The following is a 26767-nucleotide window of genomic DNA, read 5'->3' on the forward strand; positions in this document are numbered from 1 at the left end:
GTGGTTTTCCACTTTTTTCTTAGGCATACCTAATAGATGTATTAAAATATATAGCACAAAAGAAATGGAATTATTTTAAGTTCTGCTCTAATTATTAGAAAGCAAAGTTCAGGGTTCCATGTCTCAATAAACAATTCAGAACTTTAAAAAGTGCCCTGCCTAATTAAATTATTTTCTGCCTACTTCTAGTGACAAAATTCTCATCTTAAATTTTTATGATACTCAGGGTAAGAAAGGAGCTAAATGATTATGTCATGACCTAGACCCCCATAGAGTTAGGCATGGGTAATGCATATTTAATCCTATAATCAAGTTATTAATGAAAAAAACTTAAAGTCTATTCTTGAATAAAATCAGATAAATATTTAAAATGCAATGTTGAACATGTTCTTAAGATAAAACAGCCAGATAGCTCATGTGAGATTTTAGGATATAGGAGCTAAAGTAACCAGTCAATGGAGAAAAAAAAAAAGGAACTGTCCCATACCTGAAAGCCTCAATGATATATGCACTTGCTGGAAGGGCTCCAGGGGTACCTGGTTGCCAGGACAAGGTGACACTGTTCTTAGTAACATCAGTGACCTGTGGTTTGGATGGTGGCCCTGGTAGGTCACTTAAGTCATAATTTTTACTGATTGTTGCTCCAGATTCTATAGAGGACAAACAGAAAATGCTTCATTTCTGATTGCATAAGATTCCATAATACTTAAAAGAAGGAAAATAGTCTGTTAAAGAATTTGACCTAGACGATGAATTACTCATTGCAAAGAACCAAATGTACATAAATGAATATTTGCTTTTGCTAAATTTACTGTTTTCTTTCATGCAAGATCACTAGAATTGCTTGGTCTTCAGATAGTGAAAATAAACTTATCAAGAACAAATGTATCAAACTGCATATATGCATTGTTATGTGGAGAAATTAGAAAGTGGTACACGACTAGTTTATGGATTCAACGAATTTAAAATCTCGATCTCTCCTTCAATTGACATTTAATACTGAACTAATCACTCAAATGGGCTCAAGATTTCTTCTATTGAGATAATTCCCAAGTACTTACCTGTCACATCCAGCACAGCACTCCACGAAGTCTCCCCACTTGAACTTGTAGCCACACAAGTATAAGTACCAGTATCAGAAATCTAGTGTGCAAAAAAGGGAAAGAATTCAATTATTTTAATTAATTTATAGAGTAATTACTCAAATCTCAATGTGGTAATATTTAATTTCTTAAAATGTGATATATCATTTAGCTGTCTAAATTGTTCATTATAGTCAATCGTATGTACACATAAAATATTAAAATCAACTCATAATATTATTTTATTCATAACAGGAGTGCAGTGATTTTTATATTATATTTCTACAAGTCTAAATGTTATTTGTCTGGTAAACTCTATTTGTCTGTCCCTCTTGCCTCCATAATACCTTTATCTTCCTATAACTACATTTTATGATGGGGCTTCACTGTGTCAGAGTTACATATGGACAAATCAGGTCAGAACAGATTTTTTCAGAATCCTATAAATATTCAGAGATCAGTAATGCAAAATTGCTGTATCTTGAATACATTGTATTTCAATGGATAAAATGTAGTAAAGAGTAAATAAGCCCTGAGATTACACTTGACTTTAAAAAAAAAAAAAAAAAAACATGGAGAAGAGTAAAGGAAAAAAAAAAAAAAAAAAACTAAAACTCTCCCTTTAAATAGATTAGTATTCTGGGGCACCTGAGAGGCTCAGATAGTGATCCCAGGGTCTGAGGATGGGATTGAGCCCCACATCGGGCTCCCTGCTCAGTGGGGATCCTGTTTCTACCTCTCTCTCTCTCTGCCCTTCCTGCTGCTTATGCTTGCTCACACTCTCTCTCTAAAATAAATAAGTAAATAGATCAGTAGTCACTTATATTTAAATTTTAGTAGCACGACAAAGAATGCAATAGAATTATATCATAAACACACAAACCATGTCATGGAAATCATGGAAATTTAGAGCTGAAAGGGACCATTCAAATAATCTCATGCATCACTCTTTAAAGCATACTTCAAAACTGTCATTTCTTTGATCACTTCAACTATTTTTGTTATTCACTGAAGAGCAGCAAAAAAAAAAAAATTTTTTTTTGCCTCAAAAAGTGACATTTATTCAAAGAAAAAAAGAAGACAAAAAATGACAAGATGTTCATCCCTTGGCTTCCTTCTCTTTCCCCTCCTGCTCCTCTTCTGCTCCACAGACCAATGTCCAGGTTGGGCAGGACCCCCAAAATTTTTAAAGTAGTTGAGAATATAATCAAGAGCTCTCTTCTACAAATGTAAAAGGTATACATTTCTGTGATTAAATTTTGGCAAAAGGTGCAAATCAATAAAAAAATGCATGTCAAAAATCTTCCTTGTGTTTGAGTTCTATGGGCCTATAGTATAAACATATTTATTCACATTAGTTTAGGGGTGAGGCTGGGAAGAGAAATTGATGACCAAACTGAATAAGACAAGTCATGTCTAGACATAAGTCTAATTGTTGGTGAAATATGAGGGTTCATGGAATATAATATCTGCTGAATCCCCAGTGTAAGTGTAAGTCTACTGATGACTCAACCTTCCACAACTGATTCTCAGGTAAATCATTAGTGCATGGATGTTACTGCTTTGCCACCATTTTAATTGATTTTAAATGTCATTATGTATTTTAACTTGAGTTTCAAACTGTACTGGCACATCGTTCTCTGCCATATTATCTTCATACAATTGTCTTCTATTATCCAGCGGGATGATGGGGGATAGCCATTGTACAGAGCCATTCTTTCAAATGAGGCTGTGCATGCATTATAGTCATTAGAAATCTCTCCATTTAAGAAGCATCACTCACAAACTAAATATAATGAGCCAAGGTTGGATTTTAATGTGATGTTCATTTGAATATGGTCTGTGAAAGAGTAAAGAATTTGCATTTTATTATAGCTGTTGAACTAAAATGTAGCACTTGCTATTATGTGCAAATGCTGAAAGGAGAGTATGTAGGTAATGCTTCTTAACTGCATCTCCTTGTCATTGTGTAGAGACACAGTCTGACATTAGCTGTGGTAGGTAGGTTTTAATGAGTATTGGAATATTCTACTTCTCAAAAGATACAGATTCAGTTACCAATTAGCTGGACTATGAGAACACAGTGTTCATCACATTATTTTCCCCTCTTGCATTAAGTACCAAAAAAAAAAAAAAAAAAAAAAAAAGAAGAAGAAGGAAAGAAACAGTGAGACACAAAGGAATTTTACCTACAGAAAACTATCTTGACTATACATGTGAAGTAATGTAAACCCCATTTTTATCTCCCTTTAAAGACTGTCATCTTACAAAAAAGGAACATTTTCATATTGGAGTTTATTAAAAGCCATATCAAAAGCTGAAATATCATTTCTAAAACTCACTCTTTGATCACCATCATCATCACTAACATTCATTTTTATTCCTTTAACTTTTAATAATTTCTTTTCGAGTCATAAGTGCTTCATATCTCTTCTCTCCCTCTTCCTTTATCTTTAACCAAGTGTTTTAAAAAGAGATTAATGTGCTGGCACACTCCATCACCTGCTTTTCTCCTTGTTGGCTGCAGACAAGCCCCCAGGAGCTTGCATCTCAGAGAAAGGATTCAGAAGCCTGACACAGGGCTCGAAGTTTGTTTGACATCATCAAGCACCCACCTTTAATTGCTTCTTTCAAACACTACTGGGGATCTTGACTATTCAAGCACACCCTTTAATTCAGCAGTACAGTGAAAATGCATTAACCTCCATGGCCCAAGTCTGCCTTTAGCCCAAAGAGAGAGGTGAAAGTGTTTACTCAAGGAGAGTTGGCATTAATTTTTTAATAACTCCCATTTGTTCAAAGAAGGTTAACAATTAATTTAGAATCAATAAAAAGACAGGCTAAACTCTGTTTTAATTTCTTTATCTTTTAACTAAATTTGACAGCATTTTTTTTCTATTCATAGCAATGATTAATGCCTATGTCTCAAAATTAAAATGAAAAAATTATATATTAATTTTATTAACAAATATACAAGTTAACAAATTTTTGTGTACTTTGTGTGTATATGTACATACTAGAAAAGAGTTCTTTTTTTTTGTAAATGTCTAGGTGATACACTGATGAATACCAAATAAACATGCAATTAGAAATATATTTGTATTTTAAGAGAAGAAATAGTCCATGTTGTAGTTATTTGAAAATATATGTAATGAAAAATATTTTATCTTCCTTCCCTATTTGAATAGGAAAATTCAACATTGTTTTTCTGCTGTTTTTTTTTAAATCTTAACTCCCAGTTTCTACCTACATACCAGATTCTACTAATTGTTCTTCCGCTAAGTCATTATTGATTAATTTTTCTTCATGAACTATTATATCAATCATCTTAATTCTGGCTCACATTCCTAATCTTTTGACTATGCTAGTAAACTCTTCAGCTTTAACATAGTGATTGCCACATAGAGGGGAGACTCTACATTTTGCTGAATGATATGACTATACTTGTAGAGGGCAGGTGGTCCTCATGATATCATTCATCTGGTATTCACACTTTGTGTAATCAATCCCTTACCTTGAATGTGTGTGGGACCTGTTGACTTGCTTCTGACCAACAGAACATGGCAAGGGTGACAGGATGTCACATTTGTGATTTTGTTACAAAAGACTGTAATGCCTGTCTTTCTAGGAGACTCCCTTCCTCATTGACTTGGAGGAAGTAAGTAGTCGGAATGAGTATATTAATAGGCAAGGAACTAACGGCAGCCTTCAGTCAACAGCAAATAAGACACTGAGGTAATCAATATGATAGCCATAAGGAACTGAATGTTGCCAGTAATCATGTTGCTCAGAAGCAAATCTATTGCCAGTCTTCGGATGAGACTACAACTCTGATACCTGATTTTCCCTTTGTGGGACTCAGAAGTGGAAGACCCCACTAGGTCATGTCCAGACTCCTAACCCCACAGAAACTATGAAATAACAAATGGATGTTGCTTTAAGCCCCTAAGTGTTTGCTAATATTGTTAAATAGCAATAGATAGGTAATACACTATTCAGAAATAGGCACTTGAGCAGCTTCCGAAGTAAGTTTAATTTGTTAAATTGGCAGGAATGGTCACCATCTTCTGTTAAAAGAACAGCAATGTCCTTGCCCACAGGTTTAAATCAAAACTCCACAGCAACTTAACCTTAAATGTAAGATTTTCCACCAACTAGCCAAACCTACCTTTTATGTATTCAGTCTTATCTCTTTAGTTTTTTCACATAATAGTTTGGCCAAGCCATTTTATCCACATTTCCTTATAAACATCCTTTGTTCATGACAGTAAATTAGAAGCATTTGACACTTTTAAATTACTTTAAATATCCTATTACCATCACCAACTTAATGTGTTTAAGATTTTTAGCTTTATCAAGCTAAAAATATGTATGAGTTGGAATGAAAGAATAAAAAGTTTCTAGGTCTGTTATGAACTTATTAACAACAAGGACTTTCCTTCTAATTTCAATTAATCATTTATAAAATAAAAAATAACATGGCCAATAATAAAAGGTAGAGCAACTGTGCTAGTATGGAAGATTTTAAGTTCACAAAGCAATTTTTCCCTAGGGCAATACTTAATTTGAGATGAAGATCCAAATACAAGTCAAGCATTACTTACCCGTAAATTCTTAATCTGCAATGTTCCTTGTTCTTGTATAGTTGCTCTTGAATCTCTACCCAGAAAAGTAAATCCCTCCTTTAACCAGCTAATTACAGGAAGAGGATCCCCAGTAGCTTTACATTTCAGTAATGCTGTACCATCAACTGCTAGAGTTTGGTTTGCAGGGCCTTGTAGAATTATAGGTGGAGGTCTATCTGTTAAAACTAAAAGATAAAGATGGTTTAATATATTTTAAATTCTCAGAAATTATATAGGTTATATTATACTATTAGATATTATATTACATCCATATTAATTATAATTTATTCTGCATACTCTATGTCCATTATGTATCTATTATCTATACATACTATACATACATCATATTTACTGGGGACATACTATTACTTATAGTTTACTCTGAATTACCTATAGTAGATGACAATAAAATAAATTCTGACATTATAATAGTGTTGAAAGTATTACTCATATTAGAATTAAAATAAAAATATGGAGAGTTCATGGTAGTTATTCATAAAATATACATTTTATCTCATATGCATATTTAAGAAAGCCAAGAGTGTCATATGGGCAGAAAAAATTTTCATTTTTGCTTTCATCGTAAATATATGTATAATACATAATTTTACCCTTCAAAGCATTGTGCTGTATTTATAAAGACTATTATGTTGATTGATGTTAAATTACTAGAAATAAAGAAGTAATTTCTAGAATAAATTACTAGAAATACTTTATTTCCAGGATTATGACACTAAGCTTTAGATTAGAGTATTATAATTTGGATTATATGATTTAACTAGTCCCTAAAATAAGCAGTAATCTAGTTATACTATATTTATGATATAGGATTTTCATGCAAAATAAGTGTTTATGTATATATCAATTCCTGTGTTTATCCAGGTAAAATTTGCAGAATTTCATAAACTTCTAGTTCATTGTTTTTTTTTTTTAATTAAATATTGTTTTGTAGCAGTATTGTCAGTCCTGGAAGTATTTCATACTGATTTAGGAATATATCAGAATGTGTAGTATTATTTAAATGAGTGATGGAGATATGGAGTCAATTGGATGCAAATTTTCATCCAGAATTCATTAGAACACTAAATAAGGAAACTGACATGTCCGAGTCCAAGGAAGGCTTTGTTAAGAGAAAGTTCTATAAACTTCAGCATAGATTTTGATTAATTACCCAAAATATTTATGTATATTTAAATTATGTTTATTATATAATTACCAAAATTTGTATATCATATGTAAATATAAAATTTTCATAGAAAGGAAAAAATGTGGATTTTAATGATTATTAAGTAACTATGAGGAGAAAGCCTCTATAAAGAAAGTCATCTTGTGTTACATTGTACATAATCAAAATGTCATTTTACTCATTAATACTCTAATGTCCTTTGTCCACCAGCTTTCATAAATAATCTTTTATATAATTATCCATTTCCAAATCTATATGCATCATCTTTATTATTAGAATTTGTGGTTTGGAGGAAAACATTAAATTAAGCAGCCCTTTTACAGCCTACCATGAGAAAGCCAACCAATTTTAATTTAAAATAGAAGTTATGAAATAGATCCATTACATGTCAAGATACAGTGGACTTCCAATCAACCTAAACCTACTACATCAAAACACGTATTAAAATGTGTGTGTATGTATAAATTTAAAAACCTTATAAAAAACTAAAAAAAAATAAAATTTTGTTTGTGTATTATTGACAAACAAAAATTCTTTGTTTTAGAGGTAAATAAAATAATCTTCAGATAATGTAAAAATACAATATTATACCAATTCTGACACATCTGGCAGTAACTGCACAAGTAGATATATTCAAACTGAATATTCATGGAATTTATTTTCTTTATGGGTCAAAAATGAAAGGCAAATTTACAAAATATTACGAATAATTCTAAGTTCAATGAGAAAATGGGTCTATGTTTCCAGAGTAGAATCTATTTATTCTGTTTTTAATATTCTTACTTCTTTGTTTCAAATTAAATAACTATGGAATTCAGGTAACTTCTTACAACCAGTTTTTGTTTTTATAGCCATGAAATCATTAGATATAGCCAAGAACATCTAATTAGTTTCTTTCTTTTTTATTGCTCAAATGAGTAGCTCAATGTCTTTTTAATTAATTTGATCAATAAAGTAATTGAAAATCTCCTGGCCAGAAGGAATTTTCAGTTTCAAAGATGTTATGGGTAAAAGATGACCACTGGTTTCCATGACATTGAGGTCAAAGGTTAAATGAACATTTAGGGTTTCCAGTGATCTGTGAACAACTCCACAGTTTTCTCTAACTATGCATTATAAATCCTCAGTAAACCTTCATATAAGATCATGGTGTGACATTTATTGTCAATATAATATATAAATACATCTCTTCAGTTCTTTTAGATTCTATTGACTGTATTAGAATTCTCACTACAATTTTCTAATTTTCTGAGAGAAAAAGAGCAGAAGAAAAGAAATCAACAGTGCCAATGAATTAATAAGGTCTTCTAAAAGAATATTTTGAAATTCAAGTATATTGAAGCATCTTCATTCAATCTATAATCAGTAAAATTATCACTCAACAGAACATTTCATCACCATTAGCAGTCTCATCTTATAGGAACACTTGAGTTATAAATACCTCCAAGAAAGGAGACTAAGTTAAAAAATGTAGCAATAGAAACACTGCATAGATATTTTGCTTATTTCTCTGAATATGACATACTTTTTTTGCTATTTCTCTGAATATGACATTGGAATTTCAATTGGCTTTAAATTTCCCTGGGCCACACCCTCCAAAAAATGTTCCAAAACAAAATGATAGCTCACGTACCATTAAATTGTTAACCAATCTGAAAAAAATAAAAACTATGAATAGAAGCTGAACTCATCAGCCAATGTGGCAAGTTAGTGTTTAGAAATAGTTATTAGTAATAATAATGTGTGTGTTTGTGTGTGTTTGTGTGTGTCTGGATGGATAGGTCTTGAAGTTAGAGTTCTTTACTGTCAAAATCAATAACTCTATCACCTTCATTCAATGTTTTTGCAAAAGGATCTTGACTTTGTGATTGCTTACTTAAGTAAAAATCAATGTAGGAATTAATATTCAAGGCAGTTGTAGCAAATTGTTCAGTCACCTCACTCATCAGGTTTACACTTGTTTTCACTCTTTTATTTTGACCTCAGAAACAAATCTAGAATAACCACTGTTTTGTGACATTATGTTGACAAGCAACACAAGTTCTCAAAACAAAAGTTTTCCTTTTCGTTGCATCAGAAATAATTCTGAATATATGTCATATCTAGGTCTTCTAATTCATCAGTTTTGTTTTCTACAAATATGGTTTGCCTTTTTCCATAACAATTTATTTAGAAACATTTTAGAGACTGTCCTTTGTAAAATAACAAAAGCAGCTAGATTATAGTAGAAGTCTTCAGCACTATACTTGGAACGTTTTATTCTTATATATAGGAAATAGGTTATGGCCAGAATATCTTGTTTTCCCAATATATGTACCTGGACATTTTTGCTAATGGTTGAAAGCATAAAGGCTTTAAAAAGATGAATAATTATCTTTTATTTCTCTTAAAGAAGAACATACATATGAAGGATCAAAGATCTTGCCCATCTAAAGGAAGAATTTTTTAGCACTATTACCCTTGAACCTGACTTCTTTCAGTTCCATGGCAGTAAATTTCTGCAACATCAGCAGGTGCAGCCATTAACAACTCAATGTTCCTGCAGCCAATTGTTTGTCTGTTTCATTTATTCCTATTCCTGACATGGTGCTGAATCAGGCAATACCATAGACAGACATTAAAAAAGATTTCCTTTCTATTAATGTAAAATCACCATTTAATCTACATGTAAGTTCAAATTGTATAAAAGTGCATCACATTTCATGAACAGAGAAGGAAGAGAATCAGAGAAGTTGCAGACCAAAATTCTTATATCTCAGAAACCAGCATCAGAGGAAAATAAAAAACCCATAAACCTCACAAATATAGTTGAACAAGAGAGAATTTTTAGTTTAAGACATCAAAAAACATTACATTCTGCTCAGCAGTAGCTCACAAAATATCTAAAATTCCCAATCTATCAGATGTGACAAATAAGCTCTAGGGGAAATAAAAACAGATTATGAAGACCCTTACATCATTTTCAACAATCAGTATAAATGCAGATGCTTCAGTTAAGACTTATAATATATAATGTGCAAATAAAAAAAAAACCAACAATTTTAGCATCCATCAGTAGTTTGGAAGGTATTTGGTTAATTTAACTTAGAGAATGAATAATTAAAAAGTCATAGGTTATCATAATGTGATTATCAGCTAAGAACACGTCTATTTCCACTGATACTATTAAAGATGATATCTCTTTCTCATCTCATGAAATAAAATTATTAATGCCCATTAGAAGCAATCATGTCAGCATAAGACTAAAAAATATACAGATCACATATATACGTACTGGGAGTGTGATGTAATTTCTTTAAAATAAAGTATTACTCTATTTTAAAAAATAAATTAGATAATCTTTGATATTCTTTGGGACAGTACATGTAAAATTAGAAACAATTAAACGTTATTTTAAGTAGATTCAAACTTAGAAGACAAGCATTCATTTACAGGTTTAGCAATTCAGAAAAATTTCTCTTGGTTAATATGGATCTTAAAATAAAAAATATTATTTTCCCAAGACAAATCTAAAAATAATACCGCACCATCAGTAACTTCCAGTTGAGCTTTTGCTAAAATGCTTCCTGCCACAGTTAATGCCTGGCAGATATAGTAACCCGCATCGGAGCGCTGAATGTTGGTAATTGTGAGGTCTCCAGTTGGCGAAACAGAGCATCTACTGTTGGGTTGCTGGGGTTGATTTGGAAAAAGCAAGTTCTGTGGAAGAAACACAATCTCATCAATATCTTTTCCCACTCAGAAGGAAAATTATATTAACAATAGCTATTACAATTATTGGAATATGGTCAGAAAAAGAAAATACGTTTATTATAAAAATATGGTGTTGAAATGATTGAAGGCCACAGAGTGAGTTTCACTGGGAAACTTTTTCCAAAACATGGGAATATAATATGCTTTATAAAGTCAGCATGCTCTAGTCTGAAGGAACAGTCATCTAAAAACTCTGGATCTTGGGATATCTGGGCGGCACAGTCAGTTAAGCTTATGCCTTTGGTCAGGTCATTATCTGGGGGTCTTGGGAACCAGCCTTGGGTTCCCTGCTCACTGGGGAGTCTGCTCCTCTCTCTTCCTCTGCCACTCCTCCTACTTGTGCCCATGTGCACACTCTCTCTCATAAATAAGTAAAATATTTTAAAAAATAAAAAAACAAAACCTTGGATCTTTATTTTAACCCTTTACTTTCTCCCTGTCTTACTGCCAGTTAATTAATATCTTTGAAACGTGATTTCTTCATCTGTAAAATGAGCATAACAGAATTTGTGATAATGTGGAATGTAAAATAGACTTTCCACTAATCATTCTGAGTACTTTATATAATTATCTGAATTTCTTATAAAGGTGTTCAAATGTGTGTGGCTAAAATTGACAAAGACAGCCAGATCTACTCCTGCTATAAAATTTCTGCCGACTGCAATAGTTTTGAAAGGAGTTAGGTATAAATACTACCATCTATGCAAGATGAAGCAAATGATTGAAAATAAAAAGAAGATGCAGAATGTTTCTGAAGTATACGTGCGCCCTTAAAGAATTTCATAATATGACTTTCTCTTTTATGAAAAATTACCCTACTTTACTATACATGTCACAATAAACACAAACAGCCTACTCATAACAATTTGGAAGTTCCTCTATGAGATCAGCAATGTTAACTTAGATGACCTATCTATGTTGCTTTACTGTTGTTCAATTAAGGAAAACATTTGGGTATAACAAATCATATTGAGGTATGTTTCCAAGTTGGATTATAAATAAGAGCATATCAATTTTTATGTTGTATTTACTTACAAAAAAGAACATTATAACCCTCTGGGATCTGTTTCTCGACATAGTAATTAATTTTCCAGGTTTGTAATTAAACAGTTTCAATACGTTACAATCAGGAGGTAATAACATTCAATTAAAGGCATAAGACACATTTTCACCTTAAAATGTTTTTACCCTTGAAGTAATACCAATGGAAGAGGATAAAATAGGGTATTAACACTTTTCAATTACGCTAAATGACTTTAATCCTGCGAATGATGTCCTACTTTAATTAGAAGCTCTTCTCTTTATTGCAACATGATGGATGTCCACTTTATTAGATTTGAGTGTGACACTATAAGCCCACTTTACATAAACATTACCATGTTATTAAACCCCTTCTAAAAGAAGTGATGTTTGCGAGCATGTCAGGAATATAATTTCAAAATGCTATTGCCCTCCTATAAAACTTGTATTACTATATAAGGCTAGACATTTTCATGCATATGAAACAATTTGAGAACAAGCTAATTCTCTTGTGGAATCCAAATATATTACTGAAATAAACCATCTAAAAGAGAAGGGTCTAAATTTTAAAGCCTCTTGAAAATGATACAATAACTCAAAGTATGCACTTTCCTACAATTAGCCATTAGAATACTAATTTACATAGCACTAATACATCAGATGGGCTTAATTCTCCCTGGGATCTCTTCCTCTACAATGTAGTATCAGTCCACCTTCTAAATGATTCGTTGACATGGAAAATGGCATATGATTGAGGTTAACCCATCATCTTTATTCCCTGCTTGTGTGACATGGGCACAAGAAAATGGATTACAAGCAAAACCCAAGAATTCTACAGAGCTCTTCTTGCCTTGAAGTGCCTAGGTATCTTATTAGTGCTAATTGGCATTATCAGCACATATTGAGGAATATGGACCATTAAGTCCAGGCTCTTAACTCTACTGATGGAGAGTCATAGATCACTGTAAAAATTGGATACTGAAGACAGTAAGACCAATTTATTTTTCCTAATATTCCAATTCATAATTTGTAACTTTACGATTTGCTCTGGCGATTCTCTTTTGTTCTCATTTACAGTTTCTCTCCCTCTCTGTCTCTCTCTCTCTCTCTCTTTCTCTCTCTCTTTGATGCAAGGGAGATAGATGAAGGAAAGAAAACCAGACCTAAGATTATAATCAAATCAAGTCACCTAACTGGAATTTTTTCCCAGAGATTAATATCCCTGGAGTTACATGCCACTTTGTCAAAAAAACAGAAAAAGAAATACTTTTAATGCTATTTCATTATCCTTAAAGACCATTAAAGCAGAATGTAGTATATTTAAATGCCATGTTTATTGGGCCACAGGTCCAATACACGTTATGCAATATCTTATAACAACATAGAGCTATTTTAAGGCATGTGATTTACCCATGATACAGCTGTATTTATATAATAATGAGATACAGAATAATGAGATTTGACTCAATACATGGTTTTAAAGTGTAAATTTCCAAAAATCAAACTGATTTACACCATTGTATTTATAAAATTGATAAATAAATAACATGTTCATTTCATTATTATCAGTGGCTTGAGGGAATAACTTTGATGGACCCCAAAGCCCCCCTAGGCAGGTAGAGGGAAAGAGCCACTGACAAGAGAAAAAATATTGTCCAGCTACCAGGGCTTTCCATCCCAACCTTCGCAGGTTCTATGTGGGTTTGAGGGCAGAGGTGACCAGAGTAGTGTTGAGCCCCTCCTTGGTGCTGGACATTAGTGTCTGGGCAGGGGGACACCTCAGGTTCTGGCAGCCCTGACCTGAGCAGAAATATGAACTTGACATTTTAGGCAGGACACAGGGGAGGCAATTTCACTTTCCTAATTTCCAACAAGCTGTTAGAAATAGCGTCTTGTTTGATCATAATATGTAAAGCACTTTTACATATAAACTAACTTAATCATGTCATCCTCATAATTTATGCAAAGTAAAAGGTATTATCCACAAAATTTAGATTAAAAAAAAAGCTTCAATAAAGTTCAAGAGTGCTACAAGGATTATACAATCATATGGAGGGAAAATGGCTTTTAAATTCTATCCTTTTTCAAGGTGTGTGTGTGTGCGTGTGTATACACACGTGTTAGAAATATGTTGTATTGCTTTATACTCTCTTTATAGTTTGGGTTGTTTGCATCAAACAGCAATTTTTAAGTGAAGAATCAAGAAACCTTGTGAGTAGAAATTGATTTATAATCACTAAATGATGGGAAAAAAAGATAAATATTAGGGCCTGGAACAGTTTTGATGTGAGGAGGCAGTGAGGGGCCAGCACATTATCTCATCTTTACACCCATAAATCATAAGGGAAGTGACTCAAACAAGGAGCACTGAAGAAAGAAGGAAAGACAATGTGTCCATCTGTACTGAGCTGGTCAAACTGCTAACTAGGGGTGGTTCAGAAAAATATAGGAATCTATGACATTTAAAGATGATGACTAAGGGGAACTTACTGATGCTCCTCTATCCAGATAATCAAACATTAATTCTGATCAACAGGTTCTCTCTATGCAGTCTAAAAAAATTTCCCATCTCTGGCAAAGTCTTTAGATTTCCTGGGACTCTTAACAATGATTTGCATTAGTCCCTAGGAAAGTCTTCCAGAATTTGGACTAACAATAGAGGGTGCTGAGGCCTACTCCTGAGAACTATGCCTCCTTGAAGATGGTACTGGAAAGTCTACAACAAAAATATCTCCCGGTCCTTCAGGAATGTGCTGATAAGTTTTAAGGCAAAGAGCAGTTTCTGATTTAAGCTTGAAATTCTGTTCATTGCCTGAGAACCTAGAGGTTAAGTGCTTTGTTCCAATTTGGCCAAGGCCTAAGTGGAAAAAAAAATAGTGTATCTGACTTACTTTGAACAGAGTCTGAAAATAAATACTACTCAGAGAGGGCCACAAGTGGACAAACCAGGGCATAGCAAAGACCAGGCAAGAGTTGGTTGGTGTATAATGTGTTATTTCCTATCTAATCCCATTGTGAAGGAATCCAGAAGGGATGATGGAAGTAAATATCTATCCCACTCATAAATGGAAGTATCCTAAGTGAATGATAAAGAAAAGGTATTTATAATACCTATCTATGAAAGGGAATTGCAATTGGTTTCTAGGTGGATTGATAATGGAAATATTGTTTGACTGTTTTACATGTGACTAGGATATTCCAAGAACTCTATATCTACAAACTCATTTAATAATCCTAATGTAGCTTGCTGCAAGGGAGTAAAACTATTTTTCTGTTCAGAGATTTTAAATAGGTTTTGATTAGACTTTTTAAGATAATTTTGTTACACTGGGTTTTATTTATTCTATGTAAGGTACAGAATTTTGGAAAATTAACACTAGAAAATAAAGAACATTATATTAGAACATCAGACTCTTACTTATTTTAGAATTAATTGTTCCTTTTTTTAGAAATAAAATAAATTCAACATTGATAACAGGAAAAGTGAGGCAAATTTGAGGAGCACCAGAGACAGGAAGAGTTCAGAGATTTCAGAAAAGCAGTCAAGGTTTCACACTCACCTGGCTGCCTTCTTTTTGCCAAAAAACAGCTGGCTGTGGGTTTCCTTTAGTTTCACAGGGAAATGTAACTGTTCGACCTTGAGCAACAATCTGATCTCTTGGCCTAACCACAAACTGTGGAGGAGCTATAATTTAAAAGGAAAGAAAGTATATAAATATCAACCATTGCCAAAGAAAAAGCTATCAAAGGGAAAATCTGGTACTGGGTGGATTGCTCAGAGCCAGACAAAAGCTACAATTTTTATTTTTATTTTTCCCTATCTTTTAAAGCATATTTCAAAATACAATGAAAGGAGAAGAGCACTCTCTCAAATGTAAGGAAAAGAAAAGTAAACTTATTAGTAGACACTTTCTAAATCTTGTACATAATATTCCTGTAGCCCATGAATTTGCATAGGAAAATAGATTTTTAATGTATTCTAATATTTCTTAAAGAAAAATATGGTTTCCCAATTTGGTTTTGCATTTTGAATAGATAAAGGTAAAAAAGAATCACTTCATTACACAAGTATCTCCTTCGGCTGAAATTAGTCTATTCACAGACATTGACCAATTCCTGTAATATTTGTAAGACACTGTTCTACATGCAGAGATACCAGAAGGCTTAAAGTATGATCCCTTGTCCTCAAAGTGCTTATATTCTAAAATGGACAAGTTAGTGTTGAAGACATCAAAGAATTGAAGATCTGGGAATTACATACAAAGATAACTAATGATATAATGGCATGTATGAAAGGGGTTGACTCTGCTTAATTAATTTCATTTAGATAAGCAAGCATTATTCAGACAATTACTATGTTCCCCTACTGACACTAAGTTACAGAGATAAAAAAAAAAAAAATACATGGCAGCCTTTAAGGAACTCACAACCTAATGAGAAATACAACACATGATGATGACAACAGCAAAAGCAAGGTAAAACAATTATCTAAGACTATCCTAAGCTCAATAATAGACATGCTTTCGGAGAACAGCACTTAAATCATAGTACTTTTAAGAAATGTGACAGGACTTCAGGAGAGAAGGAGGATCCCTTTATGTTATAGCAGCTGTGAAAGGCTTACACATTATGGGGCTTTGAGGAAAGGGCAGCGTTTAGCTAAGTGGAGAAAGGGACTATCAAAGGGAAAATCTGGTACTGGGTGGAGTGCTCAGAGCCAGACAAAAGCTACAATTTTTATTTTTATTTTTCCCTATTTTTTAAAGCATATTTCAAAATACAATGAAAGGAGAAGAGCATTCTCTCAAATGTAAGGAAAAGAAAAGTAAACTTATTAGTAGACAAAGGGCAAGAAGCAAGAATACATCTAAGGTACAGTACGTAATCTGGCAGAAAAAAGGGTTTCAGTTGTATGAACATCATTGGCTGAAAAATGTAGATTTGAATGTAGCCTAAGAAAGTCCTCGTTCAGGATCGTTCTAAGATAAGAAGTGATAGATGCAAAGCAACATTGTTGGAACATTTACCCTCTAACGAATGTGGTATGGTTTGTGAGGGAGGGAGCTCAGTCAATAAAGTAGGAAGTCTGGTTGGAAGACAAAGGAAGTGATGTAGGCAAAGATAATGAGACCTAGACATGAATAACTCCAATAGAAAAGAAAATAAAGGGATGGGTGGTAAAAATCCTGAGAAAGTTCAGGTTTAAATTGGGAGCTAATTGTAAAAAGAAGGAAGTGAGACGGTAGACAGTAAAACTGGAAGTTTTTACCAAGGACATCATATCAAAACCCACTCCTGTGAAAAACAGAATGTTTATTCCACGACTTTTCTCATCATCAATTTACACTTTAAATTGTTGCTTATGCTAGAAAACCAAAGATTGAAAAAAACTTTAAAATCAATTCTAACTTTTAAAACCTGCTGTTCATGGCAGCCATCCTAAAATTTGAACTCTAAAGAATTAGAACAATAAATGATGTTCAGTAAAGGTTTTCTACCAGAATTCTTTTGACTCTTCCAAAGTACACAAGAGCAGGTCCAAGAACAGAGTAAAGATAGGGTAGCTTCAAACATACAACCAGTTACCCATTCTTACCAGAATGCTAGTATAGAAACAGCAGCAGCATTTTTATTTTTATTTATTTATTTATTTTTTTACATTCACTGAGACTTGTAGTGACTTAGTTTTTGGTGTTCTATTATACCGCCTCCTAACTCAACACATTCAACACATACCCCATGGACAGCAGGGATAAATCTACTAAGTGAAATTTTCTTCTATAACTACAGATAACAGAAGATTCAGTCTAACAGGATGGAGAACCCAGATTTATGGATCTATTTGAACAGGATGTGGTTTATGTTTCCTTGCATTTCCAGGAGATTACTTGCTTCTTACAATCTTCTTGTTATTTCTAAACAATTTCACTGAATCAGCAGATACATTGATTTTTGTTCCATGTTTTCTAATAGGAACAATAGATTAAATCAATGTACAAAATTACTTCAGGGACAACTCTTAAAACACTGCAATGTCCATTTTTCAGGGAAGATATGAAACCACCAGATTATTTATGCCAAAAATGCGTTAGGATTGGTATTTATCATCTCTAATATCCAAGAATAATAATATGTATTAAGCAAAATTTAAAGACCAGATACAGTTCCCACTTCTTAGTAATCCTATGAAAGACAAGCTTAGTGCCAATATGGACACTAACTAAGCTAGAAGTATAGAGAAACAGCTTGTATCTCATTATCAAAAATTTTTTTAAAAAAGTGGATTTAGTAAAAATCATTTAACAGCCTGATAGAAGTCATACATTCAGCTTATTTGTTCATTTGTACTGCTTTGGGCTAGAAAGAATTTAAATTGGCTCACATATCTAATTAGTAAAACCTTAAAGCCCCACATGTGTTATGAAGTTCTTCTTTATATAATTAATTTTTAAAATGCAGTAACTGAGAATACACATGAAGTCACCAAATGAAACATCAAATGAAAAGAATGAAAATATATTTGATAGTTTTAAGCATATTACGCTCACTCTGTGTCTGCCTACCCATCTACATCAGTAAAATTAACATCTATACTTTAATTATAATCACATACTTCCTGGTATTTAATTTAACACAAATAGAGCAGTGTATTATCTGTAATACAAAAGGCAGAGGGCACTGGGTAAGAATGGGTGGAAGAGCAGCAAATAGACCAGGTGATGAAGAAAGGAGAGGCAAGATGACATAAAGGGCTACGGTTGAGTTATGTTTTGAAGCACAAGTAAGAGTTCACTGGATGAGGAGGAGTAAGGTCACTTGGAACAGAGAGAAGCAGATGTAAGGCAGACACATGAGGAGCTGGATGTGTTAGGGAAGTGTAAATAGTCTTAAGAATAAAATCAGAGAAACAGAGTGATATAGAAGGGCCAGATAATTTATGCTAAAGGAGCTTAAATTTTGCCCTGAAAACTATGGAGATCTGTTCAAAGATGTTTATGCAAGAAAGATGTAATAAGATTCATGTTTTAGAAAGAAGGCTTTTCTAAAAAAGAAAGGACAGATGCGAGGCTGGAAAATCTTAGCAAGTTAGGGCAGAAAATCCAGTTGAGAACTGTTAGTTATAGTAGCACCTTAAGAGAACATTTCATCAGAACCTTAAAGGACAAAGAGATTCTGTAATATTACAATGTAACATTTACGCGTAATGATAAAACCTAAGAAGACCAGGAAATCATATTTTTTTTGGTTTTTATCCAATACTGATTTTTTAAAAAGACCTCTAACAAAATATTATTAGCATTTGTGTTATTCATGCTATGGAGTATTCTTTTTTTTTTTAATTTCATTTATTTATTCATGAGAGACACAGAGAGAGAAAGAGACAGAGACACAGGCAGAGGGAGAAGCAGGCTCCATGCAGGGAGCCTGACGTGGGACTCTATCCCAAGTCTCCAGGACCATGACCTGGGCTGAAGGCGGCGCTAAACCGCTGAGCCACCCGGGCTGCCCTATGGAGTATTCTTTCATGTGATTTTTATTTATATTGCATTTTTATTCCAAGTTATTACAAATACACTCTATTTCTAAAGTACCAAATAGTTTCATGTCATCAGAACTTAAGCCCCATGCTGCTCTCACTGGAACTGGACTCACCTTATCATCTTTAAAAATAAACAAATGAAATATAGATATTAAAGCTAAGCAAAATAAAAATCTAGAGTATTTAAGTGTCTGAAAATGTACATCCTTTCCAACTGTCACTTAAAGTTGGACCACCAAAACAAATTGCATCAATCACTTTTACTTCTGCGTACTCTCTCTGCTCCAGATCTATATTGCAATCTCCTGTGAAGGGCTATCAGCTGAAGGAATTTATTTTTGAGGTTTTAAAATGAAAAACTGCATCAATAATTCTTCTGCTAACATCTCACATTTTCAGTATTTCTGCCAGGTGGTGGTGAAAATGGTTTGAAAAGACAGTACTTGGCTGATAGCACCAATGGGAGGGAGTAGGCAGAGGTGGCATTTTATCAATACAGCAAGGTAGCACAAAGTGTGTTATACATAAAATGGATTTTCTATGATGGCTCTCATTAAACATAAAAAAAATGATCGGTTTCTCAAGATGACAATTCCAAACATATATTTAAAGCCAATGTGAATCAAAGAGGTTGAATTATAAAATCCCGATGAATATACTAGTTATAGAGATGGCAATTCCCTTACATGTTTCTAAGACAGAAGACTACAAAATACATATTTATATCCTCTCTAAAATCCAAAAACAGTAGGCAAATCTTTTGTAGTTGTGATGTAATAGTATAGTTGCTTAATCTGTTAAGTGATTATACCTTATTGTTACAGCTGAAACAGGAAATGAGATGAAGAAAACAGTGGTACAATTCAGTGGTCGACGGATACTTATAAGTTAAAAACAATAGCTTTATAAGAAGAGTGTGTTGTGTGATTTCCAGAAAAGTAGACCCAAATATAAAAAGGTCAATTGAGATTAGAGGTCTGGTATTGTTCACTTGAAACGGCATTTTTGAGAATTTAAATACAATGCACAGTAAATTAGATTTGATTTCTGCTAAATTATGCTTTGATACTGCATTCAGCCCAAGCTGGCTTCAATCAAAGTCAGGCTACAGCTCTGTTATGCTAATGCCCACTGATGGAAGTGAGTGGGTGTTATGGAAATCAGATGGCTGAACATGAGTAGGAAGCATAGGCCATGCATGAGGTGGGCTTGGAGATGAGGGGATGGGGAGACCTAAAGGTTAATCACATCATGTTCTTAGTTGTTTTTACAGGAAAATATGACTTTCTATGGCAGGCATGAACATGGAGATAGTCATGCAGCAGTTGCATATATTAATATGTGACAGGATGGTTACAGGCACACTCAGCAGATCTTTCTTTGGTTATAATTTTTGCCTGAGTGAGTAATCTTCTTATTCTGTAATAATAGGCATTTTGAACTCTGTATCTTGAACAAGTAGAAAATATTTTTTGGCTATTTAATATTTTTGCTCCTCAAATTCTAATATATTCTATAAACATATTTGAAAAGCACAATCATTCATCATATGTTTGTGTTAAAGATTTGCTGAGTCACAACTTTCTTAATACCATAACAATAATTAACATTAATTGAGTGTTTATTAAAGGCCAGGCAGTGTGTTAAGCCATTCACATGCATTATCTCATTTAATACCCAAAGAGCCTTATGTATTAACTACTACCATTATGATATGAAGATCATCAAACTAAATCTTATAAAGGGCACACAGATTTTTAAAGCTTGAAGCACCAGATCAGAGGACAGGTTTGACTTATGGTCCATCTAATGCCAGAGTTGGACCTCTTAAACACTGAGTTTTAGATTAAGTCAGTTAACCACGGTCTGACTAAAATTTGCCATCTCTACTACCAAACAAAAAGGTAAGAATTATATGCTATGATTTCTGATATGGTATAAGGATGTTAAAATTGTAACATTGTTTTCCCTAAATAATTGCTTTGATTATTAAAGCAGCATAAAACCTATGATCTTGCTTTTTCTATGCTACTGAAAAGTACAACCTTTCTCAAGTATACTTATTTTAAGTCATTCTTTATTCAAAAACCTACAATGGTTTTTCTATAGCTTGCCCTTGCAATGCTTGCAAATTGTTCTTCCCAGTGTAGCATTCTAGCTTCCATGAACTGGCCTGAGATTTTACCATCCTGACACTGGCTTGTCCCCAGACCAGCTCTGGTATGTCAACTGAACAGTTTACTTTTAGCCACTCACACATGTATTTGCTTGTGCTCGTGGTTCACTCATCTCACTACCTATTATTCTTAGATCCAATTTGTTGACAAGGATTAACCTGAACATACGCTGTTGTACTTTTCTTGTGTTCTTTCCACTTTAAAGTATCTGCTCTTGCTTGCATTGCCTTTGATTTCTATTATTCCCCCTGCCTCAGTGTCTTGCTTCCTCAGTTCAGTAGTAACCACCTACTGGAATAGGGAGCTACAATTTTGCATTGAAATGGCCTCTTTATTTGGCCTAAAGAAAAAGCCCCAAATAGTAAACTCTAAATGAATGTCTTGAGAGGAAATTAAAAAAAAAAAAAAAAGTTCTTGATCTAAAGCAAATACTCAATGTTTTTTCCATTTTATCAGACCACAAGGATATGACACATTCTCACCAGTGACAATGACTCACTATTGTAGTAATTTGGGTGGAGGGATGCCAAAGATAATATGTTGTTTGAAAAAAACTTCCCAACTGATTCTGATATACCTATCTGTAGAGAATGCCGCTGTACCATATTGGAAATTTATGACACAAAGACTACAAATGAGTAGTCACCACCCCTGAGTGACAGTATGGACAAATAGAATATAGACAATACAGAAATATAGAGGACTTGTGTAACAATCAATTCTAGATTTTCCTGAAATGAAGTAGTTAATAGGCTTACCCTCACGAACAATAAACAATGAGAAGTCCTTTCATTAAAATGCAATATAGAGCAGGAATAAGAGATGGGCTGAGTGAAGTAAGTCAGTCGGAGAAGGACAAACATTATATGTTCTCATTCATTTGGGGAATATAAATAATAGTGAAAGGGAAAATAAGGGAAGGGAGAAGAAATGTGTGGGAAATATCAGAAAGGGAGACAGAACATAAAGACTGCTAACTCTGGGAAACGAACTAGGGGTGGTAGAAGGGGAGGAGGGCGGGGGTTGGGAGTGAATGGGTGACGGGCACTGGGTGTTATTCTGTATGTTAGTAAATTGAACACCAATAAAAAAAAAAATTAAAAAAAAAAAAAAAAAAAAAAAAAGAATTGAAAGCCAGGAAAAAAAAAAAAAAATAAATAAATAAATAAAACCTTTAAAACAAAACAAAAAAAAAAAAAAAAAAAAAAAAAAAAAAAAAAAGGAATAAGAGATGGATGTTTACTGACTTTATCATTAGAACAGACTAACTTCTAATTGATAAATGATTGTTTCTTCAACTTACTTAATTCTATTTAATTTTTACTATTTAACACTTCATTTGACTTCAAAAGAATTTCTGTTAATAATATTGGAAATGCATAATGTCATGAAATATTTGATTTGAAGCTTATTAACACATAATTCGTCTCAGAGGAAGCAGTGCATTTATAATGGAAAATATAATTTAGGGATATAGGACTTAAAGTAATCACTTTTATAAAGTCTATTTAATCACATTTTATTCATTTGTCATTATTTTCAAGGAATACAAGTAATCAAATGCTAAATTACCTACCTTTCTAGTTAACCTTTTTCTTAGTTAACTAAGTGCATGCCAATAACTCCTCTACATAAGTGCTATGTCTTCTTTTTCAACCAGCCTTATTTCTAGCTAATATTAAAAATTCCATGGAAAAATTCCAATATTTATGCTTCTATTCAACAATAAACTAGTAATTATCTATCTATATTTGTGCTTCTTTAATAATCTAGTATCTCTTTATAAATAAAAATACATATACATTTATCTATCTATGCTTCCTTAATGTCCCTATGAAAAAGGAAAAGTACTAAATGACATATTGGTTTCATAAATATGAAAAGTAATGTAGATATTCAAGGGAATAGGGTGGCTACAAAGAATCACAATTCTTATATTTTTTATCTCTTTAGACTTTGCATTCTAGTCTACCTACAAAATGTCTCAATATACAAATTGCATTCAATCTTATATGAATAAAGATATGTTGCAATTATGCAGCTATTACTCTCTCTACATTTTAGAACTACTTTTATGGAATTTATTGGTTGTGGGAAGACTACTTTTTTAGGGTTCATATAATAGCTAGAACTCTAAAAGTAACTCACGGTTATTCAAAGTCTGAAAATCAAATTAGGACATGGAATTAGTCAAATGAATTATACAGTGTGACTTAAAATAATGTAAGTGGCTTTCTAAATTGACATATACAGTAAGCAATTCCAAGGAATATTGAAAGTACTGAGTTTCAGTAGTAATTGTGACACACATACAGAAGTACACACGTTTGATACCATGGTGAAGATTATTTTTTTTTAATTTATAGTCACACATAATATATTCCTCCCTGTAAAGGAACAATGCAAATATTAAAATGAAATAATTCTATGATGATCTAGAGTGCTGAAAATGCCTTGAAAAGAGTAAATTCATTTGGTTCAAAATATGTTAAATTCTTGGATTTTATAGACAAGCACATAAAACCAGTGTTATAATAAACAGCTATATACATTTATCCATTTTGTATTTAGTCTTCATTGTTTTTTAAAGACAACACATAACTGGAAAACATCACAGTAATAAAATTTATGCTATAAATGAATTCAGATATTGGTTGGCACTTTAACCCATAATACTATTTAATTATTCTGAACAAACATTTACTGTTTTATTTTGTGTTAAGTTCTGAGGATACTAAGATCTCTGTCCTCTGGAACTCCCTGAATATAGAGGAAACTCCCATGGAAACAATCAAATCTGATACAACATGAGGAACATGATGAGGGTTGTAATACAGGATGTCCCATCATTATGACAATAATTTGACTTAGTCTGTCTCCAACAATTGGGGAAGGCATGGAGAAGAAAGGAGAGAGAGAAAGGGCGAATGAGAGAGAGAGAGGCAGGTTGAATTGTTCCTTTGAAATTAGGTAGATAAGGAAGGGAAAGTGGGAATTTATTCTTCACAGAGGGAAAAATGCATACATTATGACAGAGATAGGAGTTTCTCAGACTGCAACAACTATTACCTTGACCAGCATGCATCACCACCTTTGGCAATTCAGGTCAGTCCATTTGTTAAACTGAAGGATTATGTTGGTGGGACCATGGATTTTTTTCCATGTAAATAATCTTTATGGGCTTTCCAAAGTCCAATTGAATCCTCTATGGTATTAAATATTTCTACATTGCAATAAATGTAGCAGTCAATCCAAAAGTAACTAAGTTGGATATGTTTAAAGATGATTTTCAACTGTATTATATTCCAGATAACTAAAAGAGATTTCATTTTGATTATAGGTAAGCATAGGAAATCCATAACTATAGGAAATCATTCTGAGATTCAACATGCAAATTACCTTCCAAATTCCACAAAAGTTATAAATTGAGAATGCCTAGAAAAATCTGACAAAATTTTAAACAAATTCTGGAATTGTCAAGCTTGTTTTCCTATATTCTTCTGTCCATTACCAGTAGTAGTTTTACTTTATTCCTTGCTTTCCTGACTAAAATACTGAGAACAAAATAAAATTTTGTTTTTTCTAAGGAACTGTTCATTCTCAAAAAACAAAACAAAACAATAAACTATTTAATTGAATTATTAAATAAAGCAATATTTATATTTTTAAATGATCTCATTTTTCACCAACAGAAAGAGAATAGTTTAATGAATAGTGAAAAAAACTCTATCTAGATCCTAACCTGGGAAAACTAGACTTTTCACATTGCAGATTGAAGGAGCTGTATGTATGGAAGGTGAGGAGGGGATTTTTCAAGTAAATGGTGAGACAAGACATCCATTTTCACTCACTTAACCTGTCAACTTGCCAGAACTGTCATGTCAGCACTGCAGCTAAACCACGAAGGCTGATCACATCCCATTATCTCATTTTTTTTAGAAAAAGATTGCATGAAGATGCCAATCAGAAAAAAAAAAAAAAAGGAAAAAAAAAAACTTGCAACCAAGAAACAAATGTACTGATGCTGAAGGGCTGCTTAGTTAACGGAATTTTAATATGCAACTGCAATGTTTCTTAATAACATTAATTACACGCTTAGTAAGGCACCATCCTAACTCATTAGTGCCTTCTTTTTGTTGTATTTTATCTCCTACTAGCAGAATGGGGACTATGTGATTGGCCTACTACCATTAATGTTGCTTAATCTTTTTATAGCACTATTTAAAGCTGCTTGCATAAACATTTTCTAGGCAAGTATTACCTATGTATGCATATGTGTGTATCAATTAACTGCACCAACATTTGGCTTGCCCCTACCACATGTGTTATGCTAGACCTAGAGGCAGTAGAAAGATAAATACAATAATGTATTTACTAACAAAGAGCTAATAGTTTTATAGAACAGATGAAAATAATATCCCTAATAAATCGAGAAAGCAATGTTTGCCATAAGAGTTCTCAAAAGCCTTTCAGATATATTTTAACTCAAAATTTAATTTAACTTGGTAGCTTATATATTTTTAATGAATCTAATTATGCAATATTCCCTTGTGTGATATTTAATATGTTTAAATAAGTAGTGTCATAATTCAAATGTCATGCATGTAATTTTTAGGTGTAATGCACATCATAATGTCTATTTTATAGTACATATAAATACACACACATATATATCTTTTTTTTTTTTTTTTTTTTTATTTATTTATGATAGTCACAGAGAGAGAGAGAGCGCGGCAGAGACACAGGCAGAGGGAGGAACAGGCTCCATGCACCGGGAGCCCGATGTGGGATTCGATCCCGGGTCTCCAGGATCGCGCCCTGGGCCAAAGGCAGGCGCCAAACCGCTGCGCCACCCAGGGATCCCCACACATATATATCTACCATGATATCTCTTCCTGTCAAATTACAAATCACAGTAACTTATATGTTATATGAAAAATTTTACTTTCTTAGAAAATGTGATTAAAATATTCTTATTATTTCTTTCTGGCAATAGCCAGTAAAGTCTCTTAATACTAGCCTCCTAATACTGCTTCATTCCAGATTATTTGTATTATTTTGATGTTTGATATTTATAGTACTTTAATTTTAACTACTAAGTTAACATATTTAGTTTTTATTTTATTCTTATTTGAATAGACTTCAAAATTAATAAGTATTTATGTTTTTGATACTTAGGCTAAGATAATGGAGTAAAGGCTTATTACTCTTTTCCTCTATTTATTACAAGAGAAATTAATAATATACAAAAATACCATAGCCCCAAACCACAAATGATAAAGTACTCCTGCCACAAACATACTCAAGTCTGGAGAAAATGAGGAAGCACAGTAAATATCAACTAGCCTCCATCCACAACCTTCTATCAATACCAATTTCACAAA

The 26767-nt window shown here is 32.9% G+C and overlaps 1 protein-coding gene across 15 annotated transcripts in view; it reads right to left on the reverse strand.

The window, feature by feature from the left end:
* Nucleotides 1-26767, reverse strand: part of ROBO2 (roundabout guidance receptor 2) — a 1635852-nt gene that overhangs the window by 93261 nt on the left and 1515824 nt on the right. For all 15 annotated transcript variants that reach the window (XM_077878775.1, XM_077878785.1, XM_077878780.1 and 12 more), the window contains 5 exons: nucleotides 15227-15351; nucleotides 10421-10592; nucleotides 5687-5892; nucleotides 1062-1143; nucleotides 488-650 (listed from right to left, as the gene is read on the reverse strand). In XM_077878775.1, the coding sequence (XP_077734901.1) occupies nucleotides 488-650; nucleotides 1062-1143; nucleotides 5687-5892; nucleotides 10421-10592; nucleotides 15227-15351 (748 nt within the window). The remainder of the gene's footprint in view (nucleotides 1-487; nucleotides 651-1061; nucleotides 1144-5686; nucleotides 5893-10420; nucleotides 10593-15226; nucleotides 15352-26767) is intronic.

The sequence above is a fragment of the Canis aureus genome, chromosome 30 (genome assembly GCF_053574225.1).
Source record: "Canis aureus isolate CA01 chromosome 30, VMU_Caureus_v.1.0, whole genome shotgun sequence".
In the NCBI taxonomy this organism is placed as follows: domain Eukaryota; kingdom Metazoa; phylum Chordata; class Mammalia; order Carnivora; family Canidae; genus Canis; species Canis aureus.